Source organism: Octopus bimaculoides, chromosome 16 (assembly GCF_046866305.1).
Source record: "Octopus bimaculoides isolate indiv1 chromosome 16, ASM4686630v1, whole genome shotgun sequence".
NCBI classification, from domain to species: Eukaryota; Metazoa; Mollusca; class Cephalopoda; order Octopoda; family Octopodidae; genus Octopus; species Octopus bimaculoides.
This window is the reverse complement of record NC_142943.1, coordinates 8,947,296-8,964,795: the sequence shown is the minus strand read 5'-3', so window position 1 is coordinate 8,964,795 and position 17,500 is coordinate 8,947,296. Positions and strand designations below refer to the sequence as shown.

The following is a 17,500-nucleotide window of genomic DNA, read 5'->3' as shown; positions in this document are numbered from 1 at the left end:
ATGTATTCTTACGATGCTGCGAGGTCACAAATTTGGGGAGAGAGAACAGTTGACTAAATTGATCCCAGTATATGACTGGTACCTTAATCTATCTACCGTGATATGATGAAAGAGTAGATTTTGTAAAAAGTAAATTATGTATATGAAAAAAATATGGTGGATTTAAAAATATATACACTAACATGTTTGTGAGATATAAAATGTCTTCTTGAAATTGTAACTTAGTACTTTGGAAAGGAAATGCTAATAAAAATAATACATTAAACAATGCATCCTGGATAGGCTATGTGTAACTTGGACTACAATATCTTGATTAGATGGTCATATATTTCTAAATCTCGAGCTTACCGAGAAACAATATACGTACATATATACAGACATTATATATACATACATACGTACAAATATACATACGTATATGCATGTATACATGCATACATGCAGAAATGCAAGCATATATAGACACTCCTCTACACATACTGTAGCCCACACACATAAATACAACGCTTATAATATTTATATAAATTACAAAGTACATCTTGTAGAAAAATCGTGTTCCTAATTTCAAGTACTTATATATATATATATATATATATATATATATATATATATAAATTTAAATAATAAGGGCGACAAATTGAATATTAATTTGATTAATATCAATTTAAAACCTGTGGCCTAGCAAATAGAAAATTCTGAAGATTCAAAAAAAATTCGTGATCAGGTGTCAAGGCATTCACCTACTCTATACTGGCAATGTTACGCAATTCTATGTAGGAAAGTTTCCAAATATCCCTATATGTATATATATATATATATATATATATATATATATATATATATATATATATATATATATACATATAGGGATATATATATATATATATATATAGGTGTGTGTGTGTGTGTGTGTGTGTGTGTGTGTGTGTATACACATTTACATATTTACATAACAAAAAACTATATAAATTAATAAAGGACTGAACCAGTGCGTGTGTTTGTTACCGGCATAATGCCTCTCCCAAGGTATAATTGCATTTCTTTCAACACACGTATCCACATCAAGAATCTTGCACACGAAATACACATACGAAATATATATATATACATATTTACATATGAATACACACACACATCTAATAGTGAAGCGAGTCACCACATCAAAGTGGCAGTTGAATGTTACTATTAGTTTAACCCCAGGCAGATTCTCCGCCAGCTGGTTATCAGTGTAATTCTCTGCACCCTATATATATATATATATATATATATATATATATATATATATATATATATATACAATATATCTCAAGCAGGGGGAGCGAACCCCAACTAATGTCCAGTTGCTAACATTCCCGCGAAACTGTTAGATGCTGGAGGTTAGTAGGAGTTCGCTCCCCCCTGCTAGCGATATAGTGTATATAAAGGATGCAGAGCGTTGCACCGATAACCAGCTGTCGGAGACTCTACCTGGGGTTAAACTAGCAGTAACATTTAACAATCACTTTGATGTGGCGACTCGCTTTACTGTTTAGTATACGTTACTATTCTATCTCTTGTTGAGATTTTATGACTACACCTATTTATATATGACTATATATCTATGTATATACACAGATATATGTGAGTGTGTGTGTGTGTGTGTGTGTGTGTGTGTGTGTGTGTGTGTGTGTGTGTGTGTGTGTGTCACAACAAAATATTACGCTGTAAAACAAACAGACGGATAATAAAATTGTAGCGTATTTAAATACAGTCAAATTTGATAACAGTTGCTTGCAGGCTAAAATTTGGGAACATTTTCTGTCCCATCTTGCATACACAAAGAAGAGCAGGGCCTTCTTGATGATGGTTTCTTGATGTATGGGAATATCAAGCGGATTCCTTCATATAACAGCCTATTGTTATTAAAAAGCGTAGATATGCAGCACAATTTAGTGATAGGAATCCTCTTGGCACCCACGGAAAAAAAAGGAATAAAATAAAATAAAATACAAAGAACAAGTGGAATGGTCACGCACGAAATATCTTGAATCAGAATACGTACAAATGTATACTTATTTATATATAATATCTATCTATCTATCTATCTATCTATCTATCTATCTATCTATCTATCTATCTATCTATCTGTCTGTCCATCTATCTATCTATATACACACGCATATATATATATATATATATATATATATATATATATATATATATATATATATATATATATATATATATAAATTTAAGGAATGGAGTAAACGCATGTTATAATTGCATACTTTATTCCTACATATGTTTCAAAGGATTACAACCTATGTGATCCATAGGGATCTGTGATATTAAAATTGTAATTCTTCGAAACATATGTCGGAATAAAGTATGCAGTTATAACATGCGTTTACTCCATTCCTTAAATTTTTATATATAATCAAATACCCAAAATATCAAGGAATTTCTGCCTCACTAACAGGAATTACACCACAGTTATTTTGTGATCTATGCTACCTTGGTTTCTATTAACCCATTTATTCTATCCGAATTATTATTTATTAGGATAAAATTAATACTTATAATTATATATATATATATATATATATATATATATACACATACATATACATATACACATATATATACATATATATATATATATATATATATATATATATATATATATATATATATATATATATATATATATATATATATATATATATATATATATATATATATATATACATACATATATAGGTATATATGCACACATACACACGTACACATATATGTTATATGTATGTGAGCCATTTATGTCATGTATGTCTGTGTGCGTGTATATATATATATATATATATATATATATATATATATATATATATATATATATATACAGTCTTCCCAATCAGGTGAGACATGGAGATGAGGTATAGTTATACAGTAACACACAAACACAAGTGACAATAATTGCTAACAAACATTAATCTCAGCCTATGCTAGTGAGATGTCATTCATGTCGAAATGCGCAGTAAACTACAGCCTTTATTGGATCCTATTGAAAGCAAAATCATTCTGTGTCGTATATATAAAAAAAAACACAAACAAAAAAACAAAAACAAAATGACAACTCCTTAGATGCTATTATTCTGTTAATAATGTATTTATTTTCTCAATAAATCCATGAAAATTGATGTAAGAATACTCAAATGTTGAAGTCATATGTATATTTTTATACATACACGCGTATAAGTGCATACATGTATATATATATATATATATATATATATATATATATATATATATATTGTAAGGTTTGGAGGTGATGTACGGGAATATATTAGAAAAAATAATAATCAGGTACTCAGATGTCTGGTTGGTTGTATATTTACAGATTTTTATTCATATGTCACATGCTTTATAAATTAGTGCTTTCACCTAGTCTTGTAGGTTTATCAAATTTGATAAACCTACAAGACTAGGTGAAAGCGCTAATTTATAAAGCATGTGACATATGAATAAAAATCTGTAAATATACAACCAACCAGACATCTGAGTACCTGATTATTATTTTTTCTAATATATATATATAGGCAAATTTGTTGTTGAAAATGCACCTAAATTGGAAAAAATTTGGAATTGTTTAAAATAAAATTATTTACATATATACGAAACTGCTTTCAACAAAAATATTGTTGAAACTAGTTTGGTATATATGTAAATAAATTTATTTTTAAACAATTACAAGCTTTTCAAATTTAGGTGCATTTTCGACAACAAATTTGCCATCACTTTTTCCTGCGTGGAAATACACACCCTCCTTTGTTATATATATATATATATATATATATATATATATAAAAGAAGAGGTATGATAAATACAAGATGCAGTATATATCACTTGCTCCATGGGTACGTTTCAACATTGTCGTTATTACGTTTCAACATTGTCGTTATTAGCATCCTGTTCAAGCGAAATTGGATATTGAACTGCAACAATTCTTGGGGGAATCATTTGATTGCATTATCTATACACAGATCAAATGCTTATATATATATATATATATATATATATATATATATATATATATATATATATATATATATATATGTTTGTTTGTATATCATATGTTATGAAATTGTAACTCGGAACACGATTACATAAAGTTAAACAAAAAAAGAAGCAAACCCTGTTGGTCATATAGGTTGTTGGAATGTTTGATTCAAATCGTTCGTGATTTTGCCAAATCTGTACAACTTTAATTTATGCGATTATGATTAAATTTATTAAAACAGACGTTAATTCTCCAAAACATTTGGAGTCTTCTTGCTTTTTGTTAATGATCTATCTATCTGTCTATCTATCTATCTATCTATCTATCTATCTATCTATCTATCTATATATATATATATATATATATATATATATATATATATATATATATATATATATATATATATATATATATATAACTGTTAGTCCACCTGTCTGCCGGGCCTGCCGGGCCTGCCAGGTCTGTCTCTCTGTATGTATACATATACATGTCTATGTGCGTGTGTGTGTAGGTACACACACACACACTCACACATACACACTCACACACACACACACTCACACACACACACTCACACACACACACACACACGCACAGACACATATTTGATTATTCGCGGCAGAAGCAGTATTCATACAAAATGGCAATCTTTATATCCAACTTACTTGTTTCAGTCATGTGACTGCGGCCATGCTGGAGCACCGCCTTTAGTCGAACAAATCGACCCCAGGACTTATTCTTTGTAAGCCTAGTACTTATTCTATCGGTCTCTTATGCCGAACTGCTAGGTTACGGGGACGTAAACACACCAGCATAGGTTGTCAAGTGATGTTGGGGGAACAAACACAGACACACAAACATATACACAGATATACATACATACTTATATATATATATATATATATATATATATATATATATATATATATATATATATATATATATATATATATATATATATATATACATATATTCGACGGGCTTCTTTCAGTTTTCCTCTACCAAATCCACTCACAAGGCTTTGGTCGGCCCGAGGCTATAGTAGAAGACACTTGCTCAATGTGCCACGCAGTGGGACTGAACACGGAACCATGTGGTTCGCAAGCAAGCTACTTACCACACAGTCACTCCTGGGGTCGATTTGTTCCACTAAAGTTGGTGCTCTAGCATGGCCGCAGTCAAATGGCTGAAACATGTAAAAGAATAAAAGAACATGTTTTAAGAAACTTGCTCCCCAACCACACGGTTCCGGGTTCAGTCCCACTGCGTGGCACCATAGGTAACTGTCTTCTACTATAGCTTTGGGCCGACCAAAGCCCTGTGAGTGGATTTGGTAGACAGAAACTGTAAGAAGCCCGTCCTATATATATATATATATATATATATATATATATATATATATATATATATATATATATATATATATATATATATATATATATAGATATATATGTATGTATATGTATATGTATATATTTGTGTGTGTGCTTGTGCTTGTCTCCCTACTATCGCATGACAACCGATGGTGGTGTGTGTTTACGTTCCCGTAGCCTAGAGGCTCGGCAAAGAGACCGATAGAATAGGTACTAGGCTTACAAAAATAATAGTCTTGGGGGCGATTTGTTTGACTAAAGGTGGTGCTCCAGCATGGCCGCAGTCAAATGACTGAACCAATTAAAAGAATAAAATATATGTATATATACTATTAAACCTTGGGTGAGGCATTATGCCGGTAATAAACGAAATGTGTACATATGTTAATATATATATATATGGGTGTGCATGTATTATATGTATGTACATGTATGTGCATATATATATATATATATATATATATATATATATATATATATATACATACATATATATATATATACATTTAAAAAGAGAGATTCAACACCGGAGTTTTATATCCATTTTCTTCATTCAATGTAAGCATTTCTTGTCGAGACAAGACCTCGTGTTTAACGGAAAATGGTATAGTTTTTTAAAAATTGATTTGTTCGATCGATTCATTATGTTTTCTTTTGGTTTTTTGTTCTAATGAAAATCATTCCTGATGACGTGTGAGACGATTAATATATTTAACTTATTAATGGTTAAATATAGTCTAACACAGAAATGTTTACATTGAATGAAGAAAATGGATATAAAACTCCGGTGTTGAATCTCTCTTTTTTAAATGTATAAATTTGAAACTTTGGAAATATAAACAATGAGAACGATCCTTAAGGAATCTAATCTAATCCTTTCTGCGCTCAGAGAAGGGAAAGGCTCGTTAGTGCTCTACCAACATGCTCAGGCAGAACATGGAGGCTCGATTAATAGCATAGAGGTTAAAGTAGAAAGACCGAGACTCAATAGAAAACACGAATGGAACAGTAATACCCACCAATACACCACACCACACTACATGTCTAAAGATAGATGGGATGAGAAGTAAGAGGGAAAAAGAAAAAAAATCGTAAATAATACACAGAAACATACAGGGTAATACTCACACAATGGACATATATACACTTACCTGTGATACGTCTGAGAAATAGGGATAGATGTATATAAAAATAAATAAATATAGCCTCGGGCCGACCAAAGCATTGTGAGTGGATTTGGTAGACGGATTTGGTATTTAAAGTTAATGTAATTGGCATTTAGGATGATGATCGTGCTAATGACAGTTATTAAACCAGAAACGTGTGTCCTTGACTGTCTTATCTGCGGACAATAATCATATCCTTCTTATAATGGCATCTTAACTTTGGAGATTTATTGATTCTGGGGATTATTTTCTTATCTCAATTTGAGATACTCTTAAATGCTATTTGATAATTAAGACACGTCCTCCAGAAACAGAGCTAATTTTAATAAATCAAAAAATTACGTTGTGTTGCATTTGATAGACCTGTGTACATACATACATGCATGCATGCATATATACATACATACACATATTCATGCACACATGCATGCATACATACATACATACATACATGCATACATACATGCATCCGTATGTATATACATTCATACATACATGCATGCATACATACATGCATACATAAATACATACATACATGCATTCATATATACATGCATACATACATGCATACATACATGCATATATGTATATATATATACATGCATGCGTGTATACATACATACACGTTTATATGTACCCCACCCTGGTCTCTCTCCGTTACGATGACGTGTGTTACACGGGATCTCGTGGAACAGTCTGCTGGTGAAAGTCACGTGCAAGGGGCTGAGCGCTTCACAGACACGCCTAAACTTAACGTATTTCTCAGGGAGATTCAGCGTGACATATAATGTTGCAAGCATGGCCCTTTTTGAATAACAATTACAACTCGTTTTTACCAGCTGAATGGACAGGAGTAAAGAAAAATAAAGTGTGTTACTGAAGGACACAACGTCTCACCACTAAGCTACGTGTTCTGCATGAATTTTGTTTTCTTTCTGAAGTCATATTTGTCAATGATCTGCTAGCTTAGGTCATCCGACACAGTCTAGTAATTCGTTACTCAAGAAAATCTAGACGTCACTCAATTTTTTGCGTACCTCGCCTTGCAGAATACGTTTTAATGTAGCTACATGCTATTAGACGTTGTCCGCCTGGATGTCAAACTGGGAAATTTATAGCATTCAAATGTATTCGAAAGACGAGTTGGTAGTAGGTCCAACACTTTTGTTCCCGGGTCAGCTCAAGCAGTGTTGAAACAGATCTAAACAACAGATTTGTTCTGCCTGTATATTGGCGACTCGTCTTTCATATTAAAATATATTATAACAAGAATTTTAAATAGAAATAGTTTAGCTAAACACGGTGGGATGTGTTCTTCAATGCCCTTCAAACAGGAATTTTTTGAAGACTTCATGTAGCTTGTGAAGTTATAAATATATACATACATACATACATACATAATACATACATACATATATACATACACAGACATGCATACATACATACATACATACATACATACATACATACATACATGCATAATACATAAAAAAATATCCTGTTGTTGATGTCGAAATTCCAGTGAAGGAGCCTTGGATCTAGGTTAGAAACCGGCTCTTTCTCTAATAGCAAGAAATCTTGAAATAAAAGTAAATAATGACATGAATACAGACATTTTCAGCTAACATAGGAATGGAATTTGACCAGAAGAAATGTTTTTATTTAATTGTTGAACGGGGAAAATCAGTCTCTCAAACACAAAACCTGTGCTTCACTATCTCTCCTATTCCACACAAAGTATGCTACAAGTACCGTAGCATTGATGAAAATATATCTTACCCAGATTTTGTGAATAAAGATAGAGTCACCCTAGAATATTACACCAGACTAAGTAAAATATGATAGTCTGAACTCTCCTCTTACAACACGACAGTATCTCAAAATGCGGTGAAGGTGCTGGTTCCAACATTTGGGATACTTGCTTGTCTGTAGAAGAAATCCACTTCATAAACATTAAATCCCCCAAGATTCTAACACCAATTGGCAATCTCTACAAAAATAGTAATATCGACCGGCTCTACCTAAGAGGAGATAAAAGAGGTAAGGGGCTTGAGATCAGTGCAGACAACCTTCGAATGTCGCATAGTCTCTCTCAGACGTTACAACAACAGCAGCGAAAATGAATACATTAATTTAGTGTTGAAAAGTGAAGAAAACGATATCCTGCGTATATACATACACACACACGACTGGCGTTCACACAGTTTCCGTCCACCAAATTCGCTCGCAAGGTGTTGGACCGCAAGGTGTTGGACTGCAAGGTGTTGGGTTACTGTGGAAGACACGATAGAAAACGCTGCGCAGTGAGACTGAAACCAAAAGCTTGCGGTCTCAGAGCCAGTTATTTAACCACATAACCAAGCCCGCGCTCTTGTAGATTTTTTTTTCTATAATACATTTAGTACTTATTATTCCTCTATTATTTGTGGACAAAGTTCTTTCCACTCCGTTCATATAAACTATGTATGTAGCTCTTCATTTTTACCGCATAAAATTTTTCTGACACATTCCTTTATTTCTTATTTAAGATTCTTTTGTACCTTGAGGAGAAAACCTCAGTAGACATTTCCAACTCATGCTCTTTGTATTTGATTTGTATCTTTTAATGTACATTATTCTTATTCAAACAACCGAGGCATTGAAATAGAAGGTCGCCTCTTTTCATTTTAAGTAAAGTAATTGAAGCCAAGCATTATTAATCTGTGTTAATATTCTTTTTTGTCTCTTCGCTATCTCTATCGGCTTCACATATACGATCAACTAAGCCATTATATCAAAATGTCCTATGGTTGTATTCCGCATGATTACCGTATAGTTATGTTAATTTCCCTATTCAGTATTTTAACTTACCTAATTAGTATATAATTTTTCAAAAGAACTATATCCTCTCAAAATAATGACTACGAGGTAATAGGTGCTTGAGACTAACATACACCGGAAAATATAATGGACGAAAACGAGAAGGCAAAATATCCTCTGGGACTGACTTCCAGACAGAAAGAGAAAAGGTTGATAGATATGGAGACCTGAGAATTGAGATCACCAAGGTGTGGCAGTTCCGAAAGTCAACCATAAAGGTTGTCCCTGTTGTCATCGGAGCATTGGTTTCAATACCACCCAACCTGAAGAAACGTCTGAAGACTTTAGAGTTACCATACAATCTTGGTGAATTACGAAAATCGGCTTTACTTGGAACTGCATGCATATTACGTAAAGTACTGTCTGTCTGATGTGCTTGTTGTGACTTGACAGATAGTACAAACCCCTGATAGTCACAATAGCTTAACTCTACGACATCACGATATTGGATACTGTGCGACGTCTTCAGTAATTATAGTAAAAATGATGAAAAGCTAAATTGCTTACTAATTGATCCATTTGTCCGTTTGTTTCCAGAATTTTAAAGGCTGAAGACAAAAATTTAAAAGCATATAATCTCTCTAAATTTGATATTGAATGAATTCAGTGTATGAAAACTGTGCATTAGGAACTGCGAATAATGATATAGACAAATGGTTAAAGGAGACTGGAACAGAATTGTCCTTCCAGAAAATGTTTGCCTCTTAGGGCCAGGAAAGATTATCAGAGGAGGGTTTTAAGCACTTGAAAGTCTATTGAAAGCTTATAGATATCGAAGGTTAAGGAAGTAACTCGCAACCCACATCAATTCTACCAGAAATAAGAACAAACCTAAGTCAAATAATAATAATAATAATAATAATAATAATAATAAATGCCCGGATGCAGTTCCAGGCAGTGGCTCTCATGGCTTCTGATCTTAATTGATTGGAAGTGGTATCATGTACATTGTTTTGTCTTGGTATAAAAGATGGGCTACAGCAAATATTCTGCTCAATACCACAGATTTGCTTGTCAGTTGTTTGACCTTAACCAGTTGAGCATATCCCTTGGTAGCTGACGATATGTGCATCTCTGATCATGAGCAAAAGTAGTGAGGGAGCATTATAGCCATGTGTTGAGAGGAATTCTTTGGGGTTTGAATAATTCACCTTTGGAAACATAGGTGTTTTGCTCAACATCCTTAAACAAACCTTATTCAGGGACATTTTGAGCGGGATGGGCTACCCGACCTGAAGAAAATTCTAACTGGGCCCCACCTGCGAGGTCATGCACTGTTTATCTTGATATGAGATCACCATGTCGCACACATATGGTTGTGATGCATGTGCCTGGTGTACCCTTATCAGACGGGTAGTCATGATGGGTATACTGGGCTTCGTATATTTTACCCCAGTGTTACTTTGATGGCATGTACTGCTCTCTCACTCAATAATAATAATAATGATAATAATAATAATAATAATAATAATAATAATAATAATAATAATAATAATAATAATAATAATAATAATAATAATAATAATAATTTATTTTATTCACGAAAAATATAAATCGTATATGCAAATGTTTTAAAAAGTTGTGAAAAAATTATTTAACAGAGAAAAATAGTAAATACATTGTATTATAAAAACTTTTAAAACTGTAAACCACCGCGAAATGAAGGTATATATACATAGAAACATATATAAATATATAGAAACATACCTACATATATATATATGTATATATATATATATACGTATATACTCCTTTCTATTTACATATATATATGAGCACATACACACGTACACACACGCGCGAGCACACACACATATATATATACAATATACATTATATACAACTATAAACGGAATAATTAAAATACATATTAAGGGAGCCTAACGCGGGTGACGAGCTACCGCTTCGTTTCCCTTCAAACTAGGATTTGATGCAACCAAGATTACCAGCGAGCACTTTTTTTTGCATTGACCGGAACAAGTTTACTAGTGTGTTAACGAGTTTTTTTTTTTTTTTTTTTTCACAAATAGTTTGTCACCCGAATGTATTTTGAACCCTTCTGTCCTTTTTCCCGTCCCGCCAATTTGCACTAGTCTTCATTATTTTATTTCAGTTATCCATCATTTACATCAACAAATCATCGATGCTTCACCACCACCGTGAAATTCCTGTCCCGGGAAATGACACCCTCTCCTTTTCAAATACCCTATTTGCTTTCTCTGGGGATAGACATTTAATGTTTCGTGGCACGTTTTGTTAGCTTTTTGCCCTGTCCTCGACAAAAAAGCTTCGCTGCTATTTCTTGAAGATCAGGGGACCACGTAAAGACACCCCCGTTGACTCGCTATTGCTGATGGTGTTTGATGGTGATAGTAGTGGTAGTGGTGATGGTGTTGGTGGTGGTGATGGTGTTAGTGGACGTGGTGGTGATGGTGCTGTTGGTGATGGTGGAGGCAGCGTGGTAATGTTCTTTGTTTAGCAAGGAAAAACCTTAAGCGACAAACGTCTTTAAACCTTGACTGCTCTTACATATTAGGTCTGTTTAAGACTACTTCTACATTTTTGAGACGGTAGAATGCAATGAAAGTGTTAGGAATTTGACAACTCTTTCTTGCAGAAGGCACAAACATGTTGAAGCTCTCTCCGGTGTTGATGAAGATAGTTGGTGATGAAAGCTCTGGTTGGTTAATTCATCCGAAACGATGAATATAAGTATCACAGTAATTAGTTCATTTTATTTGGAACAAGAGGTATGTTGCTACACGTCTGCATCTGTGCTTTCCGGACCCGTACAGATTTTCTCTAAAGAAAAAGAAGAAAAAAAACAAAGAAAATTTAATAAAACCAGTAATGGCTCCTAATTTAGGCACAAAAACAACAATTCTGAAGCGGGGGTCAGTCAGTCGATACCTTTGAAGGAAGGGAGTTAGTTGCATGTTTGTCGCCCATACTTAAGGGATAAATCACTGATTAAATCGGGTTAGAGTATCCCCAAACCTCTACCACTCGCTGTTTTTGTACTGGAGTCCCGTGCATCAAAAGGTAAGTAATAAAGCTACTGGTGATGACATGTCAGCGTGGACCTAAAATGCACGAAGTGGGTAGGACGTGAGTGGAGTTGAGGGACAGTTCGGAGCATCAAAATAATAATGATGAAGCTATAAGCTTGGGAACAAGAGATGCAGGGATGCGGTAGGGGGTGGGAGGTGAACGTGTACAGGCGTACCCCCTGAAGTTTTTAGAGAACAATATAACTGCTTCGTGCATCCTCCTGAAAAACTTAATCACTAAAACAAACAAGAGTTGACTGATTCGAAACAATATTATTGGACTTATCAGATTCGATTCATGGAAAAGTGTAATAATAAAATTTCTACTATAGGCATACGGCCTGAAATTTTCGGGGAGGAAATAAGTCGCTTAAATCGACCCCAGTGTTCGACCAGTATTTATACCAGTGATATGGTACAATGCAAGAGGTATGTAGTTCCTATGGTGTAAAATAAATGTGCATACTCGAGGAGGAGATAGAGACACTTCAATGAAATGTGGTTTGGGATATTTATTTTTCATACATACGAGGCCATTAACTCACTCGCAGACAAGCATGCAGCACAAACATGCATTAACAGAATGATGTATAATTACAAACACAAACATCATATATATACCGTAAATCATCGAGTATAATCCGCATTTTTTTCCCCAAAATTTAAAGGTCAAAATCCCTAATGCGTACTATATACGAGGTTAAAAATAAAAAATATTTTCTAAGCAATGTCCGAGTCTCTATTTGCTGTCCGGTAATGTTTATTCAGACACATTTTGTGATGCCGGGCGCGAAAATACCTTAAGATAATACCTTAAGCTAGATTTATTTTTCACTGACGTTATTACTGTTATTTCTTTATTTTCTGCAAACAAAATGCACAAAAATGCTACACGTTTGCATTATGTTATATATACAATAATAATAAAGGACGTTACCGTATATATGTTTACAAACCAAGGACGTTATATAGACCTCCTTGACTCAAGTTAGAGAAGGGGTGCGTATTATACACAAGGTTTAGGCTTTTCAGAGGTACAGTCTCCCAAAAATCCCCTGCGTATGATACTCAAGGGTGGACTATACTCGAGGGTTTACGGTATATATATATATATATATATAAATGTGATATACTTACACTATCTTTTCTTTTACGTGATTTGCTTTTGATAAATAAACCTTTAAATTTGTTCATGAAAGTCTGGAAAGAAAGAAATTAAATATTTAAGGTGAAGCAAGAGCGGATTAAGAAAAACACAGACACATATCTATATAAAAGGAATAGAAAAAGTTCGAACACCGGTTATGGCATTCAAACTTCGTTTCTACGGCTAACTTGTGAAGTCAGGCCAACTACGACAGCAAAGAGACACCAGAAGTGTAAACGTTCAAAATGGTAAAGAAGACACGTGTAAAATGTTGACAGAGATCTCATTGTAAATATATGTGTGTGTGTGTGTACAAAACTTCAAAGTTTCGGCCTGCAATCGTTAGTCAGAGTGAAATTCGACGACGGGTTGTGGGCCGAAACCTCGAAGTCACTATCATCCCTGTTATTGTAAAAGTAAAATGAAAATGTGGTGTGCAAAACGTATTGTGAAATTCTTCAGTTTTAATGTTAAATTGTTAGTTTTACAACGCGATAGAAATATAAACATAAATGTGTTTGCGCATGTGTGTGTGCGCACGTATACATTGTAATAGAAAACGTGTCATTAATATTTTCTCGCTGTCATAGAAACAGAACACTTTAAGCCCCACCACCACCCACACACACACTCTACCACCACCACCACCACCACCACCAGAATTTCGCATTCAGCTATAAAAACATAAAATTATGAAATGAATACTTACTTTTTCTAATTCAGCTGAATAAAAAAGAGAAAAGAAAAATTTTAACATAGTTTTACTTTTACATGTTTGCCTATGAACATCTCTCTCTCTCTCTCTCTCTCTCTCTCTCTCTCTCTCTCTCTCTCTCTTTATCTCTCTATCTCACTCATATAAATATATATGTATGTATGTATGTATGTATGTGTGTGTGTGTGAGTGTGTGTGTACAAATATATGTGACAGAGTCAATACCTATTGACGAGGTATCAGAAATTTAAAAAAATGTCAATGGGTGGAAATCGAACCGGTGTATGTGCTAATTAATAAGGCATTAAAGCAGAATAAATTTCCTAAGATACAACAATATGTGTGTGTGTTTGTGTGTGTGTGAGTGTATTTACACAAACACACACATATACACATATATGCACATATACGTAAATATACATATGAATATATACATATATACACATACATATATATACATACATATATATATACATATATATATACATACATGTGTATATATATATATATATATATATATACATATATACATATACATATGAAACAGGAAGAAACAGTGAGAGAAAGTTGGGGCGAAAGAGTACAACAGGGGTCTCCACCACCCCCTGCCGGAGCCTCGTGGAACTTAGGTGTTTTCACTCAATAAACGCTCTCAACGCCCGATCTGGGAATCGAAACCGCGGTCATCTGACCGTGAATCCGCTGCCCTAACCACTGGGCCATTGCGCTTCCACAAAATAAAAGCACCCTTTTAAAGCCTAGCCAGGCTTATGGGCCCGGTTTCCCGGTTTCAATGGCGTATGTGTTCCCCAGCTGGACGGGACACCAGTCCATCGCAGTGTTACTCCTTTTTGCCAGCTGAGTGGACTGGAGCAACGTGAAATGAAGTGTTTTGCTCAAGAACACAACGCGTCGCCCGGTCCAGGAATCGAAACCACAGTCTTACGATCATGATGCTGACACCCTAACCACTAAGCCACGCGCCTCCACTGTCTGAATTATACAGCGATGTCCTTTTCTTTTTTAGTAATGTAATCGAAATGATAAAGTTTACTCACGACTAAACTTGTCCCCGTATGACGAACTCTCCTTTAAAAAAAAGAAACACAAAATGAAAATGAAATTTGGCGTCAAAGGATTTTCCACGTAATCAACAATAGATCAGTATATATAATTTTCAAAACAAATAAGTAAATGAAACTGAAAAAGAGAGTGAGGAAATAAAACAAAATAAATAGATAAATAAAAATTCATCGATTATGTCACCGCTGTGTGGTAAGAAGTCTGCTTCTCAAGCATATGGGTCTAGTTTCTGTACGACCGCGTGGAAAATTGGGCAAGTGTCTGCTCCTATAGCCCCGGGTCGACCAAACACTTGTGAGTGGATTAGGTAGATGGAAACTGAAAGAAGCATCTCTGAATGTTTATATATATATATATATATATATCAGTCGCCATGATTAACCGCTAAATTCACTAGCTTTTTTTAAAATTTTCCCTCTGTTTATTCCCTCGTGTTCCTCTGTGTTACATCTCTCTACCTCTACCCATCCAGCAATCTATCTATCTATCTATCTATCTATCTATCTATACATCCATCCATCCACGTATTTATATATGTATGTCTAAAAAGTAATGTTCGCTACTACTTGAATATGGCTGGTCCATATGGAACGACGTTACAATTATCTTTTAACCGTAAAAGAACCTCTTTTCCGGCTGGTTAACGACAATCAGTGTGTCCGATATTTTGCAATATATCCAACTGCAGAAGATGTTCTCCTGGGGTTAAAGAATAGTAGTAACGTCGTTCCATACGTGACAGCCATGTTGAAGTGGCAACAAACATTACTTTTCAGTAGAGTTAATACTTTCATCTCTTATAGTGATTTTAGAACTAGCTACTTTGTTTATGTATGTGTATGGATTTTGCTTTGTATTTAGTTTGCAAATGTGTTGAAACGAATTTTGTTATAATTGGGAAAGTCATCATGCCAATCGATGGTAATGAAAACGCACGTTGGTTCAATTTCACATCTTTATTTTCCTTCCGTTGGTTAGTTATTTAATCAACTAAGTAATCGCTTGCTTGTTGTAGTAGAAAGTATGTCATTGACAATGTCGTGAATAGCGAGGAAAGGACTTGGACAAAATCTGGTTCATTGATGAACCGACTGATTAAGCATTCGATAAGTTAGTTGGTTGACAAATAATAAAGAATAATAAACAAGTGAAAATGAATCAGCGTGTGTGTTTATTATTTGCCTAATGACCCTCACAAGAATCAATACATACACATACATGCATATATATGTGTGTGTGTGTGTGTGTGTGTGTGTGCATGTGTGTGTGAGTGTGTGTGTGTGTATGAGTGTCTTGTTTGTGTTGTGTATCTTCTCTACTACTTCTTCATAACCGGTATTTGTTTGTTTACGTTTAGGAAACAGCAGTTCGGCAAGAGACCGAGAAAGTAAGTAGCGAACTTTAAAGATGACATATGTACTTGGTTTGATTTGTTAGACTAAAGCCCTACAAGGCATTACTCCAGTGCAGCCACAGCGCGATAACTTAAACAAGTAAATAGTACATATCATTCACACACTTTTTCCACAATGATGTTTTGTTCTTCACTTTCATACATTGAAGTTCAATATGACTGTAACGTCCACAATATAGTTACTACCTTACAAACTAATAACGACAAGTAGGAACATAAATATTTTGGTATCATTAGAATGGAGGAATCAGAAACAGCTCAGTGGAGGCGAAGTTTTGGGGGTTTTTCTCTCTCGTCACTACCGCAATATTAACAGCCCACAACACCTCAATCACATCATTAAGCAGCTATCATCCTTCGACTACCTTGGAATTTTGATCACAGAAGACGCAAAATATGTGAAGGAGATAAAAAGACGAATAGTACTGGCAAAGTCTGCGTTCTCAGAATTGTATAACATCTTGAGAAACAGTACTCTGAGCATCAAGATCAACATCTGTATATTGAACTGCTATGTCTACCTTGTGTTAATGTATGGAAGTGAAGTATGTTTTAGGGCATCAGAATTGAGAAGGCGTTTGTAAAAATGGTTCTTAAAGAGACTATTGACGGTAGCATGGACAGATAATTTATCTGATGAAAAAGTGATGATCCTGGCT

General features: G+C 34.2%; 2 protein-coding genes across 16 annotated transcripts in view; one reads left to right on the top strand and one right to left on the bottom strand.

Annotated features, from left to right (window-relative positions):
• The window catches only part of LOC106871446 (synaptotagmin-15), a 272,781-nt gene extending 268,505 nt beyond the window's left edge, over window positions 1-4,276 (top strand). For both annotated transcript variants that reach the window (XM_089364108.1, XM_089364109.1), the window contains one exon: window positions 1-4,276. This exon is cut by the window's left edge and continues 3,599 nt beyond it. The gene's annotated coding sequence lies outside the window, so the exon portion shown is untranslated.
• Window positions 4,277-10,945: 6,669 nt separating this feature from the next.
• LOC106871447 (uncharacterized) overlaps window positions 10,946-17,500 on the bottom strand; it is a 35,240-nt gene continuing 28,685 nt past the window's right edge. For 7 of the 14 annotated variants that reach the window (XR_016244568.1, XR_016244564.1, XR_016244569.1 and 4 more), the window contains exons 13-15: window positions 15,399-15,433; window positions 13,620-13,682; window positions 10,946-12,234 (exon numbers count right to left, since the gene is read on the bottom strand). Coding sequence is in view for 4 of the 14 variants with exons in the window: in XM_089364103.1 (XP_089220229.1) it covers window positions 12,157-12,234; window positions 13,620-13,682; window positions 14,339-14,352; window positions 15,403-15,433 (186 nt within the window). In the remaining 10 variants the exon portion in view is untranslated. Of the gene's footprint in view, window positions 12,235-13,619; window positions 13,683-14,338; window positions 14,353-15,398; window positions 15,434-17,500 lie in introns of all 14 variants that reach the window. The other 7 variants (XM_089364103.1, XM_089364102.1, XM_089364104.1 and 4 more) reach the window with 3 other exon arrangements.